Below are 21,506 nucleotides of genomic sequence, written 5' to 3'. Positions count from 1 at the left end.
AATTCATAGAGAACTGACTTGCCTGTAGAATTGGTTTTAAATCCAATCATTGTGACACAGCTTGATGGGCATACTGTTAAAAATGTCGACCATAGTTTTGAGAATGAAGGAATGAGTGTTGCTTTTTTATGGGTTGCATTGAATGAAAAGGAAACGCAATGCATTTTGACTTTTGGACATTTCCTATTAAAAGCCCTGAAAAATGCAAAATACCCCAAATCTAAACTGACTATGCCAATATGCAGAAGTTGCAATTTCACTATTTACCACTAGATGGCAAATATGGCTGAGATACGCTTAGGACGTAGTAATTTTTTGCAAATTTGGAATGCTACCCATTTTGAGATGCACCAAATGAGTCAGTTTGCTATTCAGGAGGTTTGTGCTGCCCTTAAATTGTATTTTTTAAGTAAGAGAACCCTTTGCACCAAGAAAGCCCCCCCCCCCGCAGTATGTGGTTATTTTGTTGTTTGCTTCAAAGCTTTCTTTTTGGGTTAGGGTAGTAGATCATTGATAAACATGCATTGAGTAATGTATTATGAACAATGGAAAATATCAAAAGCATGTATTTTACTCATGTGCTTGTATTTTGACACATATTTAAAATGACATTTTTGTCGTACATCTGGTTAGAAAGTATGTGGTTTTATGCCCGCCCCCATTCCATTAGCAAAAATTGTGGCCCCCTTCCAGCATTTATGGTTTCATGCATAATTGACGCTCCAAGGTGCTGATGTAAGAGAGGAATGTCTGTTTCTGGTTAATAGTTAGGGGCTAGTTAACATCCTGTGTAACATGTTTCCAAGCATGCCCCTGCATGTTTTTATTGCGTTCCACCCACACGCGCACAAATGCAAAGCAATACGGCTCTGCTTGCTTGCGATGACGTCGGCAGACAAACAAAGGCGTACTCCGCAAAGAAAAGAAAGGTGCGGCGGAAGATGGATATAAGTGGGCGGAATTACGTGTGTCAACTTACATTAAGTACACACTACCGCTCTGTGCATGTGTAGACACGTCACTCAGGAGTGGTAAGAGGATCAATAGGTTTTAGCAAAGTGGAGAGAGAAAGCACCCCTCTTATGCACGATCAGGACATCCCACACGGGGAGGAGGACTAGGAGGGAAGCAGCGATAGGCTCAGATGGTTCATTGTTGTTGTTTTTTTTCCTCCTCCCTCTCTCTCTCTCTCCCTTCCTATTTCTTTACGTTCCTCTGCGGGATGTTGAGAAAGTAAGCGAGACAAAGCAGAGCGCTTTGCAACATGCTCGGTCACGCTAACGCCACTCCTCCTCCTCCTACCGCCGCTGCCCCCCGTCAGCTGTTCTCCGGAGGAATGACTCCCTGAAGCCGGCTCACCATGTGGATGCGGGGCAGTCATTTCCAGACCTTTGCCGGAAGAATACCGAGGAAAAAAGGAGCGGCGGTGGCGTCGGCCCAGAGGGCTCGGCGTGGGTGGCCGCACTGCTGGGAGTCCATACGCTGCAGTTTGGACACTGGGATTTTATCTGCCTTTTTATAGCAGCTTTTTTTTTTTCATGAATTTGAAGGTGCTACTTTATTTTTAAGTGCTTTTTTTGATTGCAACCAAAGACTTATATTTATGGCTGTCTGCCGGACTCGTTTGGTATACCACTGCAGCATGGGACACCACACCGGTGGATAGACTAACTCAAATCCGAGTGAGAAAAGAGCTGAGTCAGGCTGAGCATGAAGCCCGGACTGTGTCCAGGTGTCTCCAGTGACAGAACCATGAAGCACCTTAGCCACTTTCCCTTTAGAAGACACTCCTGGATATGGTGAGTTTCAACAAATAACTCCTGCTGCCCTTCCAACCCCTTGCAATCTCAGGCCAGGAAACATATTGTGAGATTTCCTGTTATTTTTCTTCTGCAACAAACGTAAACAAGGAGGGGAAAAAAAATAAGTGCAACAAGTTGTTGTTTGCTGCTTTTCAACAGCCAAACAAGCCGGGGGGGTGGGGGGGGGGAACTTGATAAATGACTTGCTGGGTTGTTGGCTCTTTCTCCTGCTGTCTGGTTGATATTAGTCATCCCAATGAGGCTAAATGGTTTGTCTTTTGGGAATACTGCAGGTGTGCCATATACGCTTGAAAATGAGAGGAGGTGCATAGGGACGATTTGTGATATCAGTGTTGTTTCGTGAAGGCAAATTGGTTCCGTTCTGCGGCCAGTAAATGGACCCAAGTTTACCTTTGCATCATTTGAAGTAGTTTTTCTGTTGTGTCTGCAAGTTGAGAAAAGTCAGAGTTGAAGACAATTACTTCTGACGCTAATTATGATTGGTTGGTTCTGCGGGGGCTATTTATTGACTCATTCCATACTACCACTGAAACCAGAAAATTCCTTGATGTCACCATCCCCAATCTGACTCCATGCTGTTCATAGTAGGGAACAACAATGGCGCTTTTATAAGCTATTAAAAAACGCCTCTGATATTACGCCAGAAGTAGGAAAATGTCTTTGTCAATTTCGTCTCATTCCCAGGTTGGTGCCATTTTGAAAAAAAAACAATGGCAGTATCAGCATTTACAGGTAGCTCAGGAAGATTGCCAAGGCAACTCCATGTTGGAGCCATTTATACGCAACAGCCATGCGGAACAAACGCAGAAAGCTCGGACAGTTAAAGCGGAAGGATGATCTTTTTTTTTTTAAGAATAGTGTGTAAGCAATAGTAAAAATCGGGTATTCTCCTTTACATTACATTTGTGCAATAAGAGTCAAACACAATTCATCAACCTAAAGGGGGCGCCATGTTGGGCATTTCCATTTCGATGTCGATTGAAAAATACTGTTCAGAAATACGATACTGGTTCCATTCGGAAATTCTTGGGTTGACCTTTAAGGAGGATTCTGATATTCTCAACAAAGATGGGAAATTTGTCAGTTGACTTTGTCCTCCCACTCAACATGTTGTCTATGATGCCAACTTTTATATGGTGTTTCTGATTCTACTACCTATTTAGGAATATTGCTGACTCGAAATGACCTTTCCTCCCTTCTGTTCTAGTACGTCTCACTCTGCAGTTTTACAGAAACTATTATCTGTTTATTGTCACGTTAAGCTTCAGGGAGTTTTTCACTCAAGGCACGGAAGTTGAACTGCTGCAGCAGCGGAAACAGACATTGACGTACGTGAAGACGTCAGTGTAGTATCTTTATTTTACAGCACTGTCATGCACGGAAGAGGGCGGGCTTTATAGACAGGAAGGTGCCGTCAAATAACCCTTCAGGATTGCTTTTAACATGCTCAAACATCCTTGTTCCTCTCATGAAGCGCGTGCTTGCAAACACGTCAGGGCAATAGTTTCTAATATGGTGAAATCTTTTCTGTACTGACCTATTGTTGTTAGTGTGCGTGCATGTGTGTGTGTGTGAGTGTAGTTGCATAGCCAAAGCAGCTTTCAAGGAGACATGTATAATTCATTACACCTCGATAACAGAGCCGTTCCTCTTCTGTCTGTGCTAGGTGTAGAATGCTATGATGAGATATGACTTGGGACATTTAGTGTAAAATCCCACACATTTTTCATACCCAACAACAATTTCACGCAAGTAATTGCTAAACTCTCCAACAGTCCAATGTGATGCGTTCCGAAGTCACACTTTCCCCATCAAACCAGTGATTGATGAGGTTGCCTTCAGCACTGCTTTAAAAGCATAGAAAAATGAACCCCTGACATCTGTCCTGAGGAGTGGAGCTGTTTTTTTTTTCCTGTTCGACCAGTTACGGATGACGGAAAGGAAGTTTCTTTTTTTTTTTACCAATGTTTTACTGGTTAATGGTCAATTTTCATTCCTGTGCCTCGACACCCTCCTGTCTACCTCTTCCGCATTAGCCCGAGGCGCTCCTCTTACAATGAGACACTTGTTATCTCGCTCTTGTCTGCCATTGCCCTGTGTCATTGATTGCACTTGCACTCAGGGAAACTTTAGATGACTTTCTTTCTCTGCCAGTTGCTTTGCTTTTGAAATGGGCTTTTTTTTTTTTTTTTGTACTTTAGAGAGAGCAGAGACCTGCTGTCACTTGTGGTGACACAAACACATCACTCACTGTTTGCAGAGTATGCCAAGGACCCCTACCAGCGCTGTGTGTGTGTGTGTGTGCTGCTCAACTGCAGCATCAATCTTGCCTTCCTACTCGTTTGTGTGATGCCGGTGCGCTGGCGCTCATTAGGTTCTCCACACTCTCCCCACGGTGAGGCCAAGCATCTCAACACGTCGTACATTTTTCCTGCATCAGAAATGCGATTTGATGGAGAGGAAAGCACACAAACACACACTTGGTGGACAAAGTTTTAATATGTAGCAGGTTTAATATTTGTACCGGGTCAATGTCATGCGATTGACTCATTGGCCGAGCAGATTTGGTATTATAAATTGAAGATGCATAGCTAAAGAAAATGCCTCTATTAATGGTTTATATCCAAAATAGTAGTCATTTTAAATTGCCCCTTAAAATTAAATGGTTTACGGATTATTTGAATTTGAGAAAAAAAACGCGACAGATGCCCGTTTGGGAGAAGACTTCCGCTAACAACTGTCTTTAAAATCAAAACCTAGAGCATATTTTATGTAGTGTGTGAGAACACTGATGTGTCCCATGAGGTGCGCGGTGCGGCGGTAACTTGATTATAAACTGACTTGAAGCAGAACAGACATGTTTCTCACCGATCTGTCTCGCTTTCGTGTGCATGGGCGGTAACGTGGAATGTTAGTTCTTGCCCACAAAGACCTCCTTGTTTCAACTCCTGTTTTTTTTTTCTTTTTTTTTTGAGGAAGCAACCATTTGCTTGACCAGAAACAGTATTTACTTAATTGTGTGTATTTTACTTTGAGGCTCGTCATGTCCAAAATATTCCCTTTTTTTCTCCGCACTATTCTGCATGTTTGTTATCCACGTTCTCCTTCATACATTGTTGCTCTTCTGCAGATCTGCAGGGTTCTTGAATTTGAACGTTATCAGGATAGGAGTGTGATCGTATCACCTCCCATGAACGCAAAAAAAATAAATTACATCATAATAGTCACAAGCATAAGGCGCCTCTACATGACATCATCCAAAAAGAAGCTGAAAGTGATGCTCACATTCAGTACGTCCAGTGTCCTGCAATTTTGCATCCATGAGGCATTTTATCCAAGAAATGTCACACATTTTATTAGGACTCCTAGGATCTCTTTCATTTTGCGATAAAGTGTCTTAATATGTCTCCTTTCGTGCTTACAACTGGCCAAAAATCTCTTTGGGCATCGCAGTGAATCGGGTTGTCACTGGTCAGTTGAATAAAGTTTCCGGAATGACACAAAATGGTCATCTGGAGCCCCAAACAAGCCCTGAGGTCTTACAGAAATAGATTTGCGCAAATAAAGTTGGACCATGACCAATAAAGATGTGAGCCTTTCGACACACAATATTTGTCTTTGATAGCAAGGTTCAGGTATGGCCACATGACGCCATACTTCCAGGAGAGGCTCCCCAAGGCCCCGAGGCAGCTTTGAGATCACATCAATTGTAAATATCCATTTCTTTTTCAATTTGATTTATCAGGTCGTGCTTTCCACACGGCAGCTGCTGCACGGGGTCGCTCAATCTGGCATTCATCTCTCCCACATAGGAGGTGAGGACGGACAGATCAATAAGAAAGACAGACCACAAGCTGGCGGTCATGACGTATGTCTTTGTGAGCTGTTGAAAATTAGGAACGTCGCCGCAGTTTTGACTCGAAGGCGACTGGCTGACTGGGAATAACCGATTGATTTGGGAGGGGGCTTTGAAATGTGTTTTGTTTCATATAACAGTATAATGTTGACAGGTACCGATACAAATATCGCGCCCAGGTTTCTGTCTCAAAGGCATTAATTCAACAACGCGTTTCTTATTGTGGTTTCCAATAGCGTACAACGAATGCGAACATGTTCAAAAACTGTTTGCAACTGTTTGCAACCCGAAATACTAACATTTGCTACATGCACAAACTCTTACAGTCAAGTAAGATACGGGCTTAAGCTTTTCTAAGAAAATTGTTACCAACTAACTGGCAGAATCCAATGCAACACAATATTGTTTAATCGAGTCACATCCTGTCTTTAATTTATGAAATGTAGCCTTTAGGAAATAAGTTATGCTTGTTTGTTAGTAATAACAATTATAATGTTCACTGCCATGGGAATAACCTGAGCCAGAATTTTAATTTAAAGTGGCACAAAAATTAAACCTCTCAAAGTTAGATCATGAATCTCTTGAAGCTAGTTAATAGCGAGCCACGGAGGCTATTCCTCTGCCTAGCCGCATTCCCAAACTCAGATTAGACGGGCCTTTGTAGTTTCCTCGTAAAATGATTCTGTGAAACGTAATACGTGCGGTGAATCAGAGTGCCACTGTGCGGCCATGTACGTCAGCCTTTGACACAAACAAAACCTGAGGCTAGACCAGAGATACTATCAAGCACGGTCCATCCTGCATGAACAAAGGAGACGTCTACTTCAATAGTGCCGCCGCTGCTAATAAATGGCAATGAAACAAAACAATGTGGATTGAGTGCTGCAGTTGCGTTTGAAGGAAATCATCTGATAATAATAATAAACATATCCTGTTCTCGGAGGGCTACTCTTGGACGTAATAACCTTTAGCACAGTTGGAACCTAACCTAAGATGGATCAGTACTATCCACATATACGTAATAAAGGACCACAAGCCCCGCTGTGAACAGCAAGGAACCTTGAGTACTTGAGCGCCAGCACCTCCACAATAAAATCACATTAATGGCCTTTATGTATTAATAGTTTGAACCTGAGGAGAGCAAACAACCTGGGAGTAGCTTCTTGTTTATTGTAAAAATAAAATAGTTCATTCTCGTTTTTGATTATTTCAAATTATTTTAATATTATTTTGCTAAAATAAATTCATAACACAATCATTTGTAATATAAATAAAAAGGAATAAATGTCAAATAATTTAACTTTTTAATAACAAATATCTTACAGTTAGTTAAAAAATAAAATCCATTTAATGTTTTCACAATGTTGGGCATTTCACTTACGATAAAAATGAAAATATCATTTAATGACTGAATGAATAAAACAAATGGATTTCAGTTACCAAATTTCATTAAAATGTGTTCTAATGAATGCAACAAATGTATGAATATGAGATCATTGGGCTGGATTAAGAGCGGAGCCTGTGGGTTTTACTTTTCCCCTCCTGATTGTATAATATATGCGTATCCACCGTAATATTCATCAGAAAAAAGAATGGCAACAAAAGTAACGGGGAAGAAACATTTCCATAATTCGCTTTTAGAGTAATCCTACTAACAAACACACAGTCTTTGAGAACCTCACTCCCTTGGAGGAGGTAATAAGCACTTAGCACATGGCCAGCTGCAGTGCTGCAATCACGTCCCTCGTGGTCAGTGGCGTCCGAAGGCACGCGTTCCGGGAATCGCCCTCTTTAGCAGCGAAGCTGTATGACGCCGACGATTAGGATGACGATGGTGTTTATGGCTGGCTCTAATCAACGGCTTAGACGGGCTTAGAGAGGGAGTCCCCCCTCGTACCTGCTTGGATCGGGTCATAATGACAGACTTGAAAACGTCTACATGTTCTTTCTCTGGCTCACTTCTTCCACCCTAAATATTCTCATTTGTGCAAACATTTAGAAGTAATGTTTAGCCAGCACTGTACCGTGCGTGTGCGTGTGTTCTGGCACACGATGAATGCAATGACTTCCTTGGAGGAAACACACTCCCACTTGCACAATCCTAACTGTTGCTGTACATTATTCATCCATGTGGTAGCACAGACTCTACATTGTCGGCGTGTAAAGTCAGTCGTCATTCAGGACTTGCACATTTCACACTGACATTTCATTTCCGCCGCGGGATTTTTATTCCTTCTATATGTTGTTGTATATGTGCCTTTATTTGTTTTTGATTAAGGGACTCTGGGGACTGTCGCAATGTTGTAGTTGTGGCTTATTTTTCCAGAGAATTTGAGCCAGATTCTCAATAGCAAAACCCAAGTGGCGTTTCACTTCTCTTCATACAGGTGTCTTTGTTCCATTTCTACAACGGAAAAAGCAGAAACGGGCTATGTTCTATAGATAAGCTAAAAAAACAGATCATATTTGCATGTGAGACTTTAACCATAATAACACTTGAAAATTTTAAGAACGATCAAGAGTCATGCCCCGCATTACATCTGTCGAGGTTTGATTCTTTTTGGTTCCTTCAGGCCCACATTACTTTAAATAAATGTGGCAAAATAGCCAAAGAAAGAGCAAAACAAATGGAGTTGTCCATCAATGTTACTTCTGCAACTGTCCAGATTACCACTTCTGTCTATAGGCTATTTATATGATTCTATTTCTGCATGAGGAAATGTTTGTGGCCTCACCAAAAAGCACAACTGTGAAAGTTTTACACTGTTAATTAATTTCCACAGTGGTTTTAGCAATAATCTTATCTAATTTGCTTATAATTGCATTTTTTTGATGGTCCTCTTCAACCCATGTGGAACCCTATGTTCTTGTTAGTGATAATGTGCTGATATAAACTGCACATGAACACATGGTGTAGTCACGCACACACATACAAAGACCCTGCAGCGTACTAAGCATGTGTGCGTGTGTGTGTTGGGGAATATCCTGGATTACCTGGTCTGTGTTGGCACACAATGATAGGCTGTCCCACACACACGCGCAAACATGCTCACAGTCTAAAAGGGGTTTCTCTTGTGGACTGTCCAAAATGTTCACACAAAGAGAAATGTCCACACAATAAAAGTAGGACGGACGGCGAAGATTTTGTCAGGCAAACAGAGAGAATGAGAGAGCGACACACGCATACACACAAAGGTTGTCCAAGCTTTCACTCACACACTCTCACTCGCGTAGTAGTGATGTCATCAGGGCATTAATGAGGGATTACTCTGACATCAGCGGGCCCACTGCCAGGTTAAACCTATTAGCTGCCCCATGTGCTTGCAGTGTACTGCATCTTGAGTGCTATGCTTGCATGTGTGTGGCCATGCGTAAGGTTTAAGAGGCTCCCCACATCCATTCATCAGTTTAGCACGTCTCGAGAGGAAGCCAGTTTCACAGTTATTGTGCGCCAACGACAGATCCTGCAAGGATTTGACAGCACTCCCGCGGTGACCATCTTTGTGTCCATAATCAATGGAATTGAAAGCCATTGTTGTCGCGCCATCACTGGAACGCTGGCAAGGGAATTAGCAGTGCAAGTTAATGAATCAGACAGAGTGGAATATCTCAAGTGCATTTGTTTTACATATTAAATGAAAACCCAACGCAAAAAGAAAAAAATGTGTACATAAAATATTTGCACAAAAGCAATGTGCAGTTGAGTAAATAATCAGTCAGACTATTTTCTTTGTCATTTGAACGCATTGTATGGGGCCTCATTGTGATAGAATCTTGCAAGTGTTCTTTTGAGATCACCTCCCATCGTGTTGCGTGTACATCACGTCAACTCTCGTCATCCTCTATTTTGTCATCATTTCTTATCCTTAGCAACGACATGCTGGTTGGTTACCTGTCTCCTTGTCTCCAAGGCAACCGCATCGTAAACATGACTCGCCGGCCACGGCGAAAGGTAGGCAGGAGGTGCAAGCCGAGGTGAGACGCGTCATTGGTCGAGAGACGCTCGGTTGGACTTGCCTCTTGGCCACGCCACTGCCGAATCTTCCTCACAATAACTTTACTCACTCATTCACACACACACACACGCATCACATAAGATGAATAGTCAATCTTTGTCAACCTGCTTTCCTGTGGCCAAGGTGCAGTTGCCATGGTGATAATCTGCCAATTTAGCATGAGCTGCGGAGAATGTTTTCTTCTTTTTTTTTAACCATTTACCCACCGTTGCGGAGAATTCAATTAACTGTGATGTATGTGCCTTCTGTACGAGCGTGTCAGCCAGTGGCGTAAGATAGATGGCCCTATAGCTCATCCCCACCTCTTTGTCGAATCGGATTGTCACTCACGCCCTGTGTTATCTTTCGAGAAACAATACCACAAAGTACGTAATGTACTGACTTGGCTGCAGTGTTAAGTATTTGTCATATTGGTGAATTTCGATTGTTTGATTTATGCAGGTTTTCGCACTCCAGTGAATCTGCTGTATCTCTCTACATAGAACAGATCATTCCTACAATATGCCAAGGAAGCTTGCGAGAGAAGGACAAATTAACAGCCGCTGGGTACTAGATCACTGTGGCAATGAAAGACCACTTTAGAGGGCAATGTTCTGACTCAAGGGCATTAGGATGGGCCTGCAGCTGCTTGTGGCACGTTCCACCAACACAACAGACTTGGCTCAAAATAGCATAGCCAATTCAGAGGGCGGCATCGATTTTGGAGGCTGTAATTTGATGGCCGATGACGTCATACTGACAACATATATCCCGTGTCAAAAGCACCTTCAAGTAAAGACCACAAATTGGGTGTTTCCAACAATTCTTTTGTTCAGATGATCTTTCATCAAAACTTTTAATGAGAGCCATATGGCGAACTCGTGATTAAATATAGAGTACTTCTGTCACCTTTGGTTACATAGCAGCGTGCGTCAGGGAAGGCGGGTTACCGAGTGACGGCAGTCGTGTTGTCATTTGCCGCGCTGACAGGGTGTGCAAAGCATACAGTTTGCTTGTTGTGTGAGGAGGCACAGGAGATGCTTGTCTCTGCACTGGAGCGTGCGTGTCACCTGCCCCGACACACTCGACTAAATCACTACATGGATAGTGTGTGCGTCCGTGGATGTCACAGGGCCCACCGGTGTGATGGCATTGTCATGCACACACGCGCACCATTTGTTGTCACACGCTGTGTGAGTCTGACAGAGTGGCGTAGCAACAGGAACACCGCTGAGAAATACAGTGTGTGTGTGTTTATAATCTTGAATTTAAATTAAAACATCATTCTCAGGCATGGAGTGCCTCTAAATGCTACTATTTATCCGTTTGAGTAAAATGAATGAATGTTTTATTTTGTAGACAGCTCACATCAACTATTGTCATTCAGAGCATTTATTTGAAAAGTCAAAATACCAAATAATTCCGGTGAGGTTTTTTGCGTGTCTGTTGACTCGTGTCCGCCTTTGTGATGTGCTACTCCCTCCTACTGGTGGAAATTGTCAGTTACAGGAGTTGAATGGGTGTGTGTGATAGGCTTTTGTGTCCTCACATAAACTTATCTTGTGTCCATGGTCACAGTCTGACAGGGAAAGATTTATGTTGGCTAAGTTCTGGAATATTTTTCAAGTTAAAGGGGGAAAAGGATTAATAATACATCATTGTCATTATTATTAGTTTGTAGTTGTGGAAATACGGTATTCCAATTAATATTGTGTGTTAAGTAAGAATTAATCAGCAGAATCAAGCAGTTTTATTCATCTCAGGGTTGGCAATTTTGCCACTTGCTGCCAAAAATGACATGACAGTTACTCAGACCTCAGGCAAAGACTAGTCACGGCTCCGCTTGCGAATGTCACATGACCAAACCCAGCACACAGGTAAGCCATGATTGGTCCTTACCTGAGCCCCGAGCATCTGTGATGTCATTTTCAAATAATTACAACAAATATCGACAAAAAATAGTTTATTCTCATTTTTCTGTCACTTCATTACTTTTTTTCTCAACAACAACCTGAACCTATTACAGCATACAGAAATGTTGTATTTCTTTTGAATAAAAATGTGAACAAAAGAAAAAGAGCTTATGTTCATCCAAAACATCAGCTTCCAGTGATAAGGTCCACTCAGCTATTAACTGTCCAAACAGTTTTTGCACATGAATGTAATTTATGAGCAAAGTGACTTTGAAAGTGTGCTCATGCAGCCAGTCTCCAGCATTACTAGAAAACATACTTGATTATGAGCCGACAGATATGATAAATTAGTTTGCTCTGCATTTGCACTTTGCCCCCCTCCTATTGCATCCCTCGCTCTCTCTCCCTCTATCATCTTTTTACTCCAAGTCACACCCACCGCTTCCCTCGCTCTCTACACTCGGCTCTTCTCCTTTTCACTAACACTGGACGCTGGAGCCTCGGTGATACCAAGTGGGCTCTGTTGGATTTGGAATAGCCCCCCCCCGTTTCCCGGTCCCATGAACCCCCGCCCCTGGTCGAGATGAGTTTGCCGGTCAACTCCGAGTACCTGTCTCTGGAGAGGATAGCGCGCTACCGCCACGCCTGCTCCAACGGCTCGCCCTACGCCACCAACAAGCCCATCGACATCAAACCTCGCGGCAGGAGAGGGTATGCAAGGCAGAGGGGCTTGGCTAAATCGAGTCCAAAAAGTTGTGTGCTTGCTTTGAGAGCCAGAAACTCAGCCTGAACTTGAACGGCTCGCTTTGTGTGCATGCTTATGACCGCGTATCTGTTGAGTTCTTCCACCTGCTGTAGTTTACCACTGTTTACTCAACATTGTATATATCTGTGTTGTGTGTGTGGGGGGAGTTTTATATCCCTTGGGGGCCCCAAACAAGGATCAGAGAGGACCCTCGCCCCCAAAACCTCTTGTGATATAGTTGAATTTGCATGTTTGTTTGGCATTTTGATGCAAATAATATTTTTCAAAATCTACATGGGAAAATTGTGCAAAACCCGGCAAATTATTTATTTATTTATTTTTTCAATTTGCATTTAACTTTTTAAGTGATGCTGCTGGGCCTGCGAAGTGAAGTAAAACTAAAATAAGATTAGAAAATTGTATGTATTGTAGAAAACTTTGTTTGTTTAAAGTTTTCATAGAACTATTTAAGACATGCTGCTTTGTCTCGGAGGTACCCAAACTTTTTGTAGGAATTCTAAAACAAATTCTATTGTCCAAGATAAAAAGAAAAAAAAACTTCAACATGTTGAAAATCTGAACAGCTGTTTCATAAACCTATGTAAAGGGATTGCATCACAAATATTTTAGTTTCATTTATTGTTTATTTTATTTTAATTGCAAATACATATCAACTCCAAATATGTGATCAACCTCCATGACTTCTAATAAATGACATCAACCTTAAATTTACTATAAAACGACTAACAAATAACACTTTTTCTGTAGCCAATCAGGTTTTGATAATAATAATAATAAGGATAATAAATCATAAAATAATATTATTAAACACGTAAAATCTGAATTGCGTAAGCCTTCATTGGTCAAATCAGAAAACAAAAAGGCATTTTTGATTTATCCTCAAAACTAAGTAGAGACACAGAGAGCCATCTCTGGTTAAAATTTGACCAGTGTAATGATTCAAAGGCATGTTTTCCAGAATGTAGCTTTTTAATAAACCTGGTGTACCTTTTTATTGCCAGTGTTTGAAATAGTGGCCAGTGTCAGCATTTTTGCTTGGCCCCCTTCAGCTCTGTGCCCCCCGGGCAAGCGCCTGGGTCGCTGCCCTGTTGCAGTGTCTGTTTGCATGTGTGCCTTTGTGTCATATTCCCATATTCCTCATTTTTGCTTTTTCCGACAACAAGGTTAACGACGAATGAACACTCAATCAAGGTGTTCAGGCGCACCGCTCATAATCCGTGCACTCTGCGTCCATTAAGGCCCCGCACAACAAATTTCAGGACCTTATTAGATCCATTATCATGCTGCCATATTTTTTTGTGAGCAGCATACACTCAGTGACCTCGAACAACAACACAGGAAAAAAAAATAAAAAGTATAAATGTGAAATCTGGATATTCACTTGTATGTGCCTATCTCTACGTGTGTGTGTGTGTGATGTCGGAGTATTTGCATACGAATTTAAGATAATGGCTGTGTAGACATATAGATATGATGGAGCCTTGTCAATAGCGCGCCTGAGCCATCTGTGCTCTGCCTCCTTTAGTGCTATTTATATATATTTCAGCGTTTACTTAGAGTGCTTTCTCTATGTGTACCACAAGCGAGACAACCCCCCCCCCCCCCCCCTAAACAAAATCAATCATTTTGTGTTTGTCGGTTTAATCTTTGCTGCAGCTCTTTGAGGGCAGGCTTTATGCTGCACTTGCAGAACAATCAGCACTAGGTGGCTGTCTTGTACATCAGGGGCGGGCAAGATTTTGGTTTCACTTATGATGGACCGTTTGAGTCTTCTCAGCGGTCCACTGAAAAAACAATGGTGTGTTGAATTTGCTCCAATTTTATTTTGTGACAAAATAAAATCATCTGGTTTCAGATGATTTTATTTTGTCACAAAATTATTTTGCTTCCAGATACGCCACTTATCTGGAGTATCTGGATCCATCTATTTCATGCAACAACTTGACAAAAAAATATTTGAGTAAAAAAAAAAAAATTCTTTGCATTGAGTTAATATTTAATTTTGTTTTGGAAGTTATTCTTATTGTTAATATTTTTGTATTACCATTATTAGTCTATTATATTTCTAAAAGACTATACTGGAAAACCTTTGTCCATATCAAACAGTACTCGGTTGTGATATTTGTCTTATGTAAAAGTTGAAAATGTCCCGAAGAAGTGTTGCATTGAGTTGAAATGTGATTTACAGTATGATGCGGAATCTTGGCTCCAAGTAGCCTGTTTGTTTGCTGTTTTGCAACAACAGTCTGAAGTGTCGTTTTGAGTTCGCTTTTATGGTGTGTTGAGGTGTGTTTACCATGACGCTCACACGTAATGCGCACATGTTTGTGCTTGTGAGCTCACCGGCACACGCACGAACGTACGCAGCATCCTGCATTCACCTCAAGGCCGCCGATACCGCCACCTTTCTTTCGTAACATGAAAGCCCATGCCTGCAATTGGAGTGGATGACCGCGGTATTATCAGTCAAAAGGGTCGGGCAGGCCGTTTGTTATGCTTTGAAAGGGTTTGCAGATGGACGCATTTCCATCTGCATGTCTTTTACATACGCTGTGCTTGCCTCGAACAAAAGGGAACCTTACGCCGACTGATGTCACTCTGCCGTCGCTTACGTCTCTGGTTGGGCAGAAATGTACAAGGCTGCTTTTAAATTGACCTCGGGGCATCTTGGGTGTTCTTCTTTGTCGGTGTAAAACAGCCACAGTTTCATGATGGGGGTAGGGAAACAGTTCTTCGCTATGCAGTTCTAAAAACACGAGTAACAATGAAAAAGCCCCTGCAATCTTTTTTTAGGATGAATTTCTAGCGTCGAAGCTATTGAAAACTTTGCGACCAATTCAATGCCCTGAGAAAGAAATGATCTGGAGGAATGAGAATATTCACAGGAAAACTCGGGTACAGAAAGAAAGAATGGAAAAAGTTTGGTCTTCTCTCTATGCCATCATTGTAGTACTGATAGGCAGATCAATTAGATTAAGGCTTAATATTTTGATAGTGACACTCTTTTTTTTGCGGCCTTGGCTCAATAAAAGGTTGGGAAACACCAATTGAGGATACCCACACCTGACTGGGGCGCATTTGGAATTTTTGTCACTTTTTAATTGATTCTAGTACAATAATTTTCTGGGGTTCAGAATTTCTTAAGTATTGAAATAATGTTGTTGTTTTTTTTTAACTTTGGGTACTTATCTAACTGTCACTTTCTTATCTCCCATCAAACACATTTCCAGTCCACTCCCTCACATTTTCTTTGCTACAGTTAAAGAACATATGGGGCCCGTGGCCGTGTCTCCTGGCGTCGTTGCCGTTGGTTTTAGGTTACCCTGGCAGCGTGGGTGATCGACGCGTAAGATTGTAAGGATGCCTGGGAGTTAGCGAGAGCTGAAAGCAAGTCCCGCCCTGTAAGGAATTACTATGACCAAAACAACCCCTCCCACTTGCACTCAAAAGCCTGGCTGCAGCTGTGAAGTGAGGCAGAGAGAGCGCAAAGAGTCATGTAACGCTTCCACTCGGGTGAGGGGTCGAGGGTGCCGAGTGGGGGAGCGGAACCCAAGAAGTTGTCTGGATTCCAAACGAGCCTTGAAAGGAAGTTGGGAATCATCTGGAATACGGACGGCTTGGGAACCTACAGGACTGGAGGTCCAGGTGGCCCTTGAGTGGCAGTTTGGGTGGCTTCATGTGTGTGTGCTTGAGTAGAGCAAGTGGATGTGGACGGCAACGAGAGAACATGAGTATCATTCTAAAGCCAAGGTCGCGCTCCACCAGCTCGCTGAAGAACACTGAAGGAATATGGTAAATAGTAGAATTGACAATCTTCATTCTGTCCTCTTTGTGTGTGTGTGTGCGTGTGTGTGTGTGTGTGTGCGCGTGCGCGTGTATGTGTGTGTGTGTGTGTGTGCGTGTGTGTGTGTCACACGCTATTGTTCACCATTCCTTCCTTCCTGTTTGAGTGTTACTTATACCTCCTGTTGGTTTACATCCGACCTACCCCGTCTTACACTCCACAGTCTCCACTTTGCTGCTACAGCCCTTAGTCTCCTCTCGGATATCATTCTCACAGTTGCCTACAACTAAGAATGATTAGAATGTCAATGGAAATTTGAATGAGCTGACACCAAATACAAATGGGTATCAAGTATCAAAACCAGGAAATAGTTTCTTGGGAAAGTTTGAAAGGATGGCATTGTATGTTGGAGATATGTGGTGCCAGAAGTCACCTCTTCTGTTTAGAGATTGTCTTTTCACCTTCATGTAGATGGTTTCGGTCACACATCTTGCACACCACCTGTCTTTTTTTTTTGTCTTCTCTGATGTCACCATGCTGTGACTGACGTACCAAGAAGTAATGTATTGTTGTTTTTTGTTTAGCGTTTCAATGCCACGTTGTTTTCAGCTTCCCAAGGTACTATTTTGAAGGTAAAACTTGTGAGGCTGTAACTGTGCAGTGAAAAGGGGCATTAGCGTCACCTGAGCGGGGTCATTCATTGGGGTGAACAGAAGCTGTGATTTACCAAAGTCAAATTTCTTGTTTGGCACGCTCAAACATGGCGAATAAAAACTCTTGAATCTTGAATATAGTCTCACACTTCTCTTCAAGCCAGTGTTGAAGCAGTTTATTTACAAACTGCAACATAGAGAAACCTTGATCAATCAATTCATCAGTAAAATGTTTATGTATTGCCAGTCTACCATATTTGGGGCAATTTATTCTTCTAATTTGTATGCCCTGATCTCAACATGAAGCGTCATCATATTTCTTACGATGAATTGTCACAAATTGTCTAAACATGGATATTTATTAAAATATCCATAGTAGGAAGTGCAGCGAGATGACATCAGTTGAAAGTTTTAGGCTTCCGATCTCTCACCCTCTCTGGATATGCGGACTTCCTCAAACATTCCAAAAACATCTACGTTACGTTCATTGAAAAATGTGTGCACTTGCTAATTGACTGTCAGTCAGTCCATCTATGTTCTTACTCTATTAAATAGACCCAAGCTCACCTGTGACCCTCATGAGGACAAGCGATGTAGAAAATGGACGGACCTCCGTTGTATCCAGGTTTTATTTTTTTTAACTGGTGGCACCCCTGTAGGGCCTTAGGCAAGACTTCAGGTTTCAAACGGTCACTGGTCCCCACCATCTCCATTTGTCCTACGAGGAAGTAGTCGCTCTCTTTCGCTTTGGTACAGCAGATAAACAAAGATGCAGCCCGAGGCGCAACCTGCCCTGCCCTGCCCTCGTCTTGTCTCGACTCGTCCTTGGCTGTCAGCTCGCATTTTCTTCTGACAAATTGTCCTCCTGTCGCTTCCACGCCGGGAGGAGGGAGCCCGGTAAAGATGCTCCTCCACTGTCGTGCTGTCAGACAGTGCTGAAATAAATCTCCAAATCCATGCCGCGATCGTACAGGACAGAGGAGAACGCCTCTTCTCTGATTTCCTATTTTTAACTACATCCTTTCATCGGTTCTTTCTTGCACATTTCTGTAGTCTCTTTATCACACCAAATATGAAAAAAATAGCTCTGAAAGGTGTGGGAGATTGCTTGGCTTTGTCTGTTAGGATAAGACAGTACTTTACTCTGGTGTTCTTTTGTGGTACTTGTGTTTGCATGTGGAGCTGACACCCTCGGGTGATGTGCGGCACACCTCCTGTCTCAATACCACAACAGAGATGATGTCTGTTTATTTTGAATTGGATTGAAAACTGGGAGCGTTAAGGTCAAAAGCTGGTCAACTTTCCCTCTCCATTTAACAAAACCCAGAGCAGCAGCCCTGCTTAGCTTTTGGTTTTGGCATGGTAGCAAGTCTGGGACATTCCAACTCATATTCCACAAATGTAATATTAATCAAAATGGAGCATTTAAACTGGTGGGGGCACATACCACATCTTATTGTAAAGAAAGTTTTTGGGTTGACCTCCCCTTTAACCAGCATTCTCGCACCTCTGCCCCACTTCAAAAACACAGATGATGGCATGCTGAGATGAAGCGTGGAGGAATGGAATTGTCTGACGTTGACTTGAAGCACTTTCATCTGGACTTCGTCTGCCGTCAGTCGACTGAGCGACGATGCAGCTCGCATGTGCGCAGGACCTGTTTTATATTAGTCACATTCGAGTCTTTAGATTCCTAGTGGCACGCTAGCGGAACTGGTTGAGTGCGTGACCTTTATTTTGCACGCGTGTCACGACTGAATGGCTCATCTGAATGGAGCATTGACAGTCAGCGCGGAGACTACGAACAGCGAGTGTTGACTTTTTTGCGCTCCATCTGGCAGAACAAGATTAACCAGATAGAGCTGGATGACACAATTGGCTACTTTTGTATGCTAATTTTCTCTCCAAGGACGTTGACACCAATGACATACATTGTTTGTAAATAAAACAAGAGTTGAAGTAAATACACCTTCAAGATTTAACGACATTTAATACTGCAAACGACGAGCAATATATTTTAAAGTCGCAAGATAAAATAAATTGCAAAATATTGAGTAATTTCATTCAGAAAAAGAAACTGTTGCTTTCCTCCTTTTCCCCCTATAATATTATTACTATTATTTCATTATTATTATTGGATATTGCTTTGGTTACATCCTCTGTTTAAGTGCCACTTGAAATTTGAGATTGCTCTGCACTAGGTTTTTCTTCTTGTTTTTAAATGAGTTAACAATTTTGGCTTTTTCTGAAAGCAAATTGACCAACTGTGACATGCACCAAGCAGAGGCTGACCTGCATTGTCCATATTTGTTTACAGAGTAGATGTGTGGCTAAAGTGGGTGAGGCAGACGCTTGTGTCCCTGGGCCATTGATTTTTACAGATAGAAAAGAATGTGAATGTAAAATTGTTCATTTCAACACTGACATAATTCATTCTATAAATGAAATACACAATGGTACATATTAGAAATGACATGACTCTTTGTAATAAAAATGCATTGTGGGCCAGATTAAAGTCCAGTTCATGTCTTATGTGGCCCCCAAGCCATACTTTGCCCACCAGAACCTCATTTGTTCTGCGTAAAAACTTTGTACCATGCTGAATGTTCTGTATCAAAAATACTAATACGTCCCACACCGTTACACACAGTGTTGATAATTAATAATCTCACACCGCTTGCGGAGTGTGAGGAGGAGTCGCTTTCAGTGAAGTTTCCTGACATTCGAGCATGCAACTTGACTCGCGTGGGAAGCATTGTTCCTTGCCGGCCATCTGGCGTATTTGCTATGTATGGGCAGTTAAAGCTAGAGCTTCCATCTTTGGACAAGTTACTGTCCTCTTGGAAGTCAACGGGACATATTGTTTTATCACAAAGGCAGATTAGAAGCATATTTGGAATCTGCTGACTCTTCAAATATTTTCTTCCTTGGCGGCCAAGTCGTTCCTTGGAAAGAAAATCTTCCGTCGGGTGTGACGTCAGAGCTCAATAAGACATTCCCAGAGAGGGTGTGTTCTTTACCACCACCACCACCACACACACACTTAGACTTATACAGTGAGTTGCAAATTCCAAATGCGGGTGGGGGGGTGATTTACTTTATTACACCCTTGTGACCTTTTTTAATTTGCACTGGACAAATACTCCATATATAAAAACGACTCTTACTGAAACTTGTCTAAACTAAAATGAAGTGCACCCCCCCCCCCCCCCAAAAGCAAAACAAAATAAAAAACTGACAACCAAAACAACAGTGACATAGAAAAAGATTATTCGAGCAGAATAAAAGGGTAGGCGAAAAATTGCCAAGTTGACTTTGTCCCCATTCTGTGTCGGCGCTGTTGGTACAGACCATGAGGAATACAGTTTTTATTTTTATTTTTTTTTAGTAGTGTAAAGGATGCTTGTCTGAATGTGAGGTTTCATTTTCATGCCTGATGCTAAATATGAAATGTGGCGGTGAGAGCAATGTGGTGCAGAGACACCGAATGATGTCCAGTCAACACAAACGAGGAGTTACTGGAGTCATACTGGCTGTGTGCATGCATGCGTGTGTGTGAGAATATGTGTGAGAGAAAGAGGGAACAATTCGATTGCCCTTTCCTTGCCAGCCAAAACTGACACACACCCTTAGCTGCTGCTGCTACCCAGACAACAGAGGGTGAGAACCCAGTGTTGAAGTTGTTGGGGGGGGTGGGGGGTATTCGTCACACTTTGGCTCGCTGTAACATAGCGACTCGTTTATACACACGCAGATAACATGTTCATCCACATCTAACAATTTTAACGCTTCTTTATCAGTTATCACAATTGGAACCAAAAGTACCATTTAGCGTTTTCCCTAAACACACATTGTCACTTTATGGAGTATTTTATTGTTTTTAGCGAATAATGTCTTTTTACACATTACACATGCAGGAGTTTCCTATAGAATATTTCTGTGTGTGAAGTGTTTGTACTCCAGTGGTTGCTATTCCATATTGCTCTCGCTGTGTTTAGTATCGGTCGCACCTACTTCTTGCTAAATGACGCATAAAAGATAAATGGATAAGTTCAACCATCATAGCTAAAGTATTGGGACACATGTTCACTGCACGTACCAGAAGTGAAATGGTCCCACATTGGCGCCGTATCTCAAATCTGTTTACACGGCACTTGGATTGGCAGATAGCCGATATGTGTCAGATATTTCTTCATATTTGCAAGAGGCCTGAGTCTGATTTGAAGATATATCGATTGTGTGTGTTTTTTTTTTCCCTTCTCTTCATTTGGCAACGTCTAACTAAATCGTTTATCTCGCTGAGTCTAATTTTCCTTTTCTTAGTCAGAGAATTTATTTCTCCTGAACTGAATAATATAATCCCAATTACGTGAAATATCTTCCTTGTTCTTTTATTCCCACTTTTGTCTGTGAAGGTATGAATCAGCTCTGATGAGAAAACGATTCACGCGCTCTCACAATGTATTTCCCTTTCCACCGTTCCAATTATCCTCGTGCGTACGGCATGCCTCAACACGTTGCTGACGTCATCCTGTTGCACACACACACACACACACACACACTACAAAGTTAGTCACACAGGATTAAGGATGTGCCCTTATCCACAGTGAGGATGATGATTATGTGCAGGGGGGCACGTCATAGCTCGGTGTCATGGGATGCCACCCCCACCCCCCCATCCTCCCTCACAACCATTTGGGATTATGGGATGGGTCA

General features: G+C 42.2%; 1 protein-coding gene across 3 annotated transcripts in view; it reads left to right on the top strand.

The window, feature by feature from the left end:
• Positions 1-1,007: 1,007 nt before the first annotated feature.
• The window catches only part of pde4d (phosphodiesterase 4D, cAMP-specific), a 38,966-nt gene continuing 18,467 nt past the window's right edge, over positions 1,008-21,506 (top strand). Inside the window, exons 1-2 of one of the 3 annotated variants that reach the window (XM_061277840.1) lie at positions 15,776-16,145; positions 18,322-18,436. Coding sequence is in view for 2 of the 3 variants with exons in the window: in XM_061277838.1 (XP_061133822.1) it covers positions 16,030-16,145 (116 nt within the window). In the remaining variant the exon portion in view is untranslated. Of the gene's footprint in view, positions 1,800-15,775; positions 16,146-18,321; positions 18,437-21,506 lie in introns of those variants that run through there. The other 2 variants (XM_061277839.1, XM_061277838.1) reach the window with 2 other exon arrangements.

This window comes from Syngnathus typhle, linkage group LG5 (assembly GCF_033458585.1).
Source record: "Syngnathus typhle isolate RoL2023-S1 ecotype Sweden linkage group LG5, RoL_Styp_1.0, whole genome shotgun sequence".
In the NCBI taxonomy this organism is placed as follows: Eukaryota; Metazoa; Chordata; class Actinopteri; order Syngnathiformes; family Syngnathidae; genus Syngnathus; species Syngnathus typhle.
The sequence above is the reverse complement of the archived record's forward strand: the minus strand, read 5'-3'. Positions and strand labels throughout refer to the sequence as shown.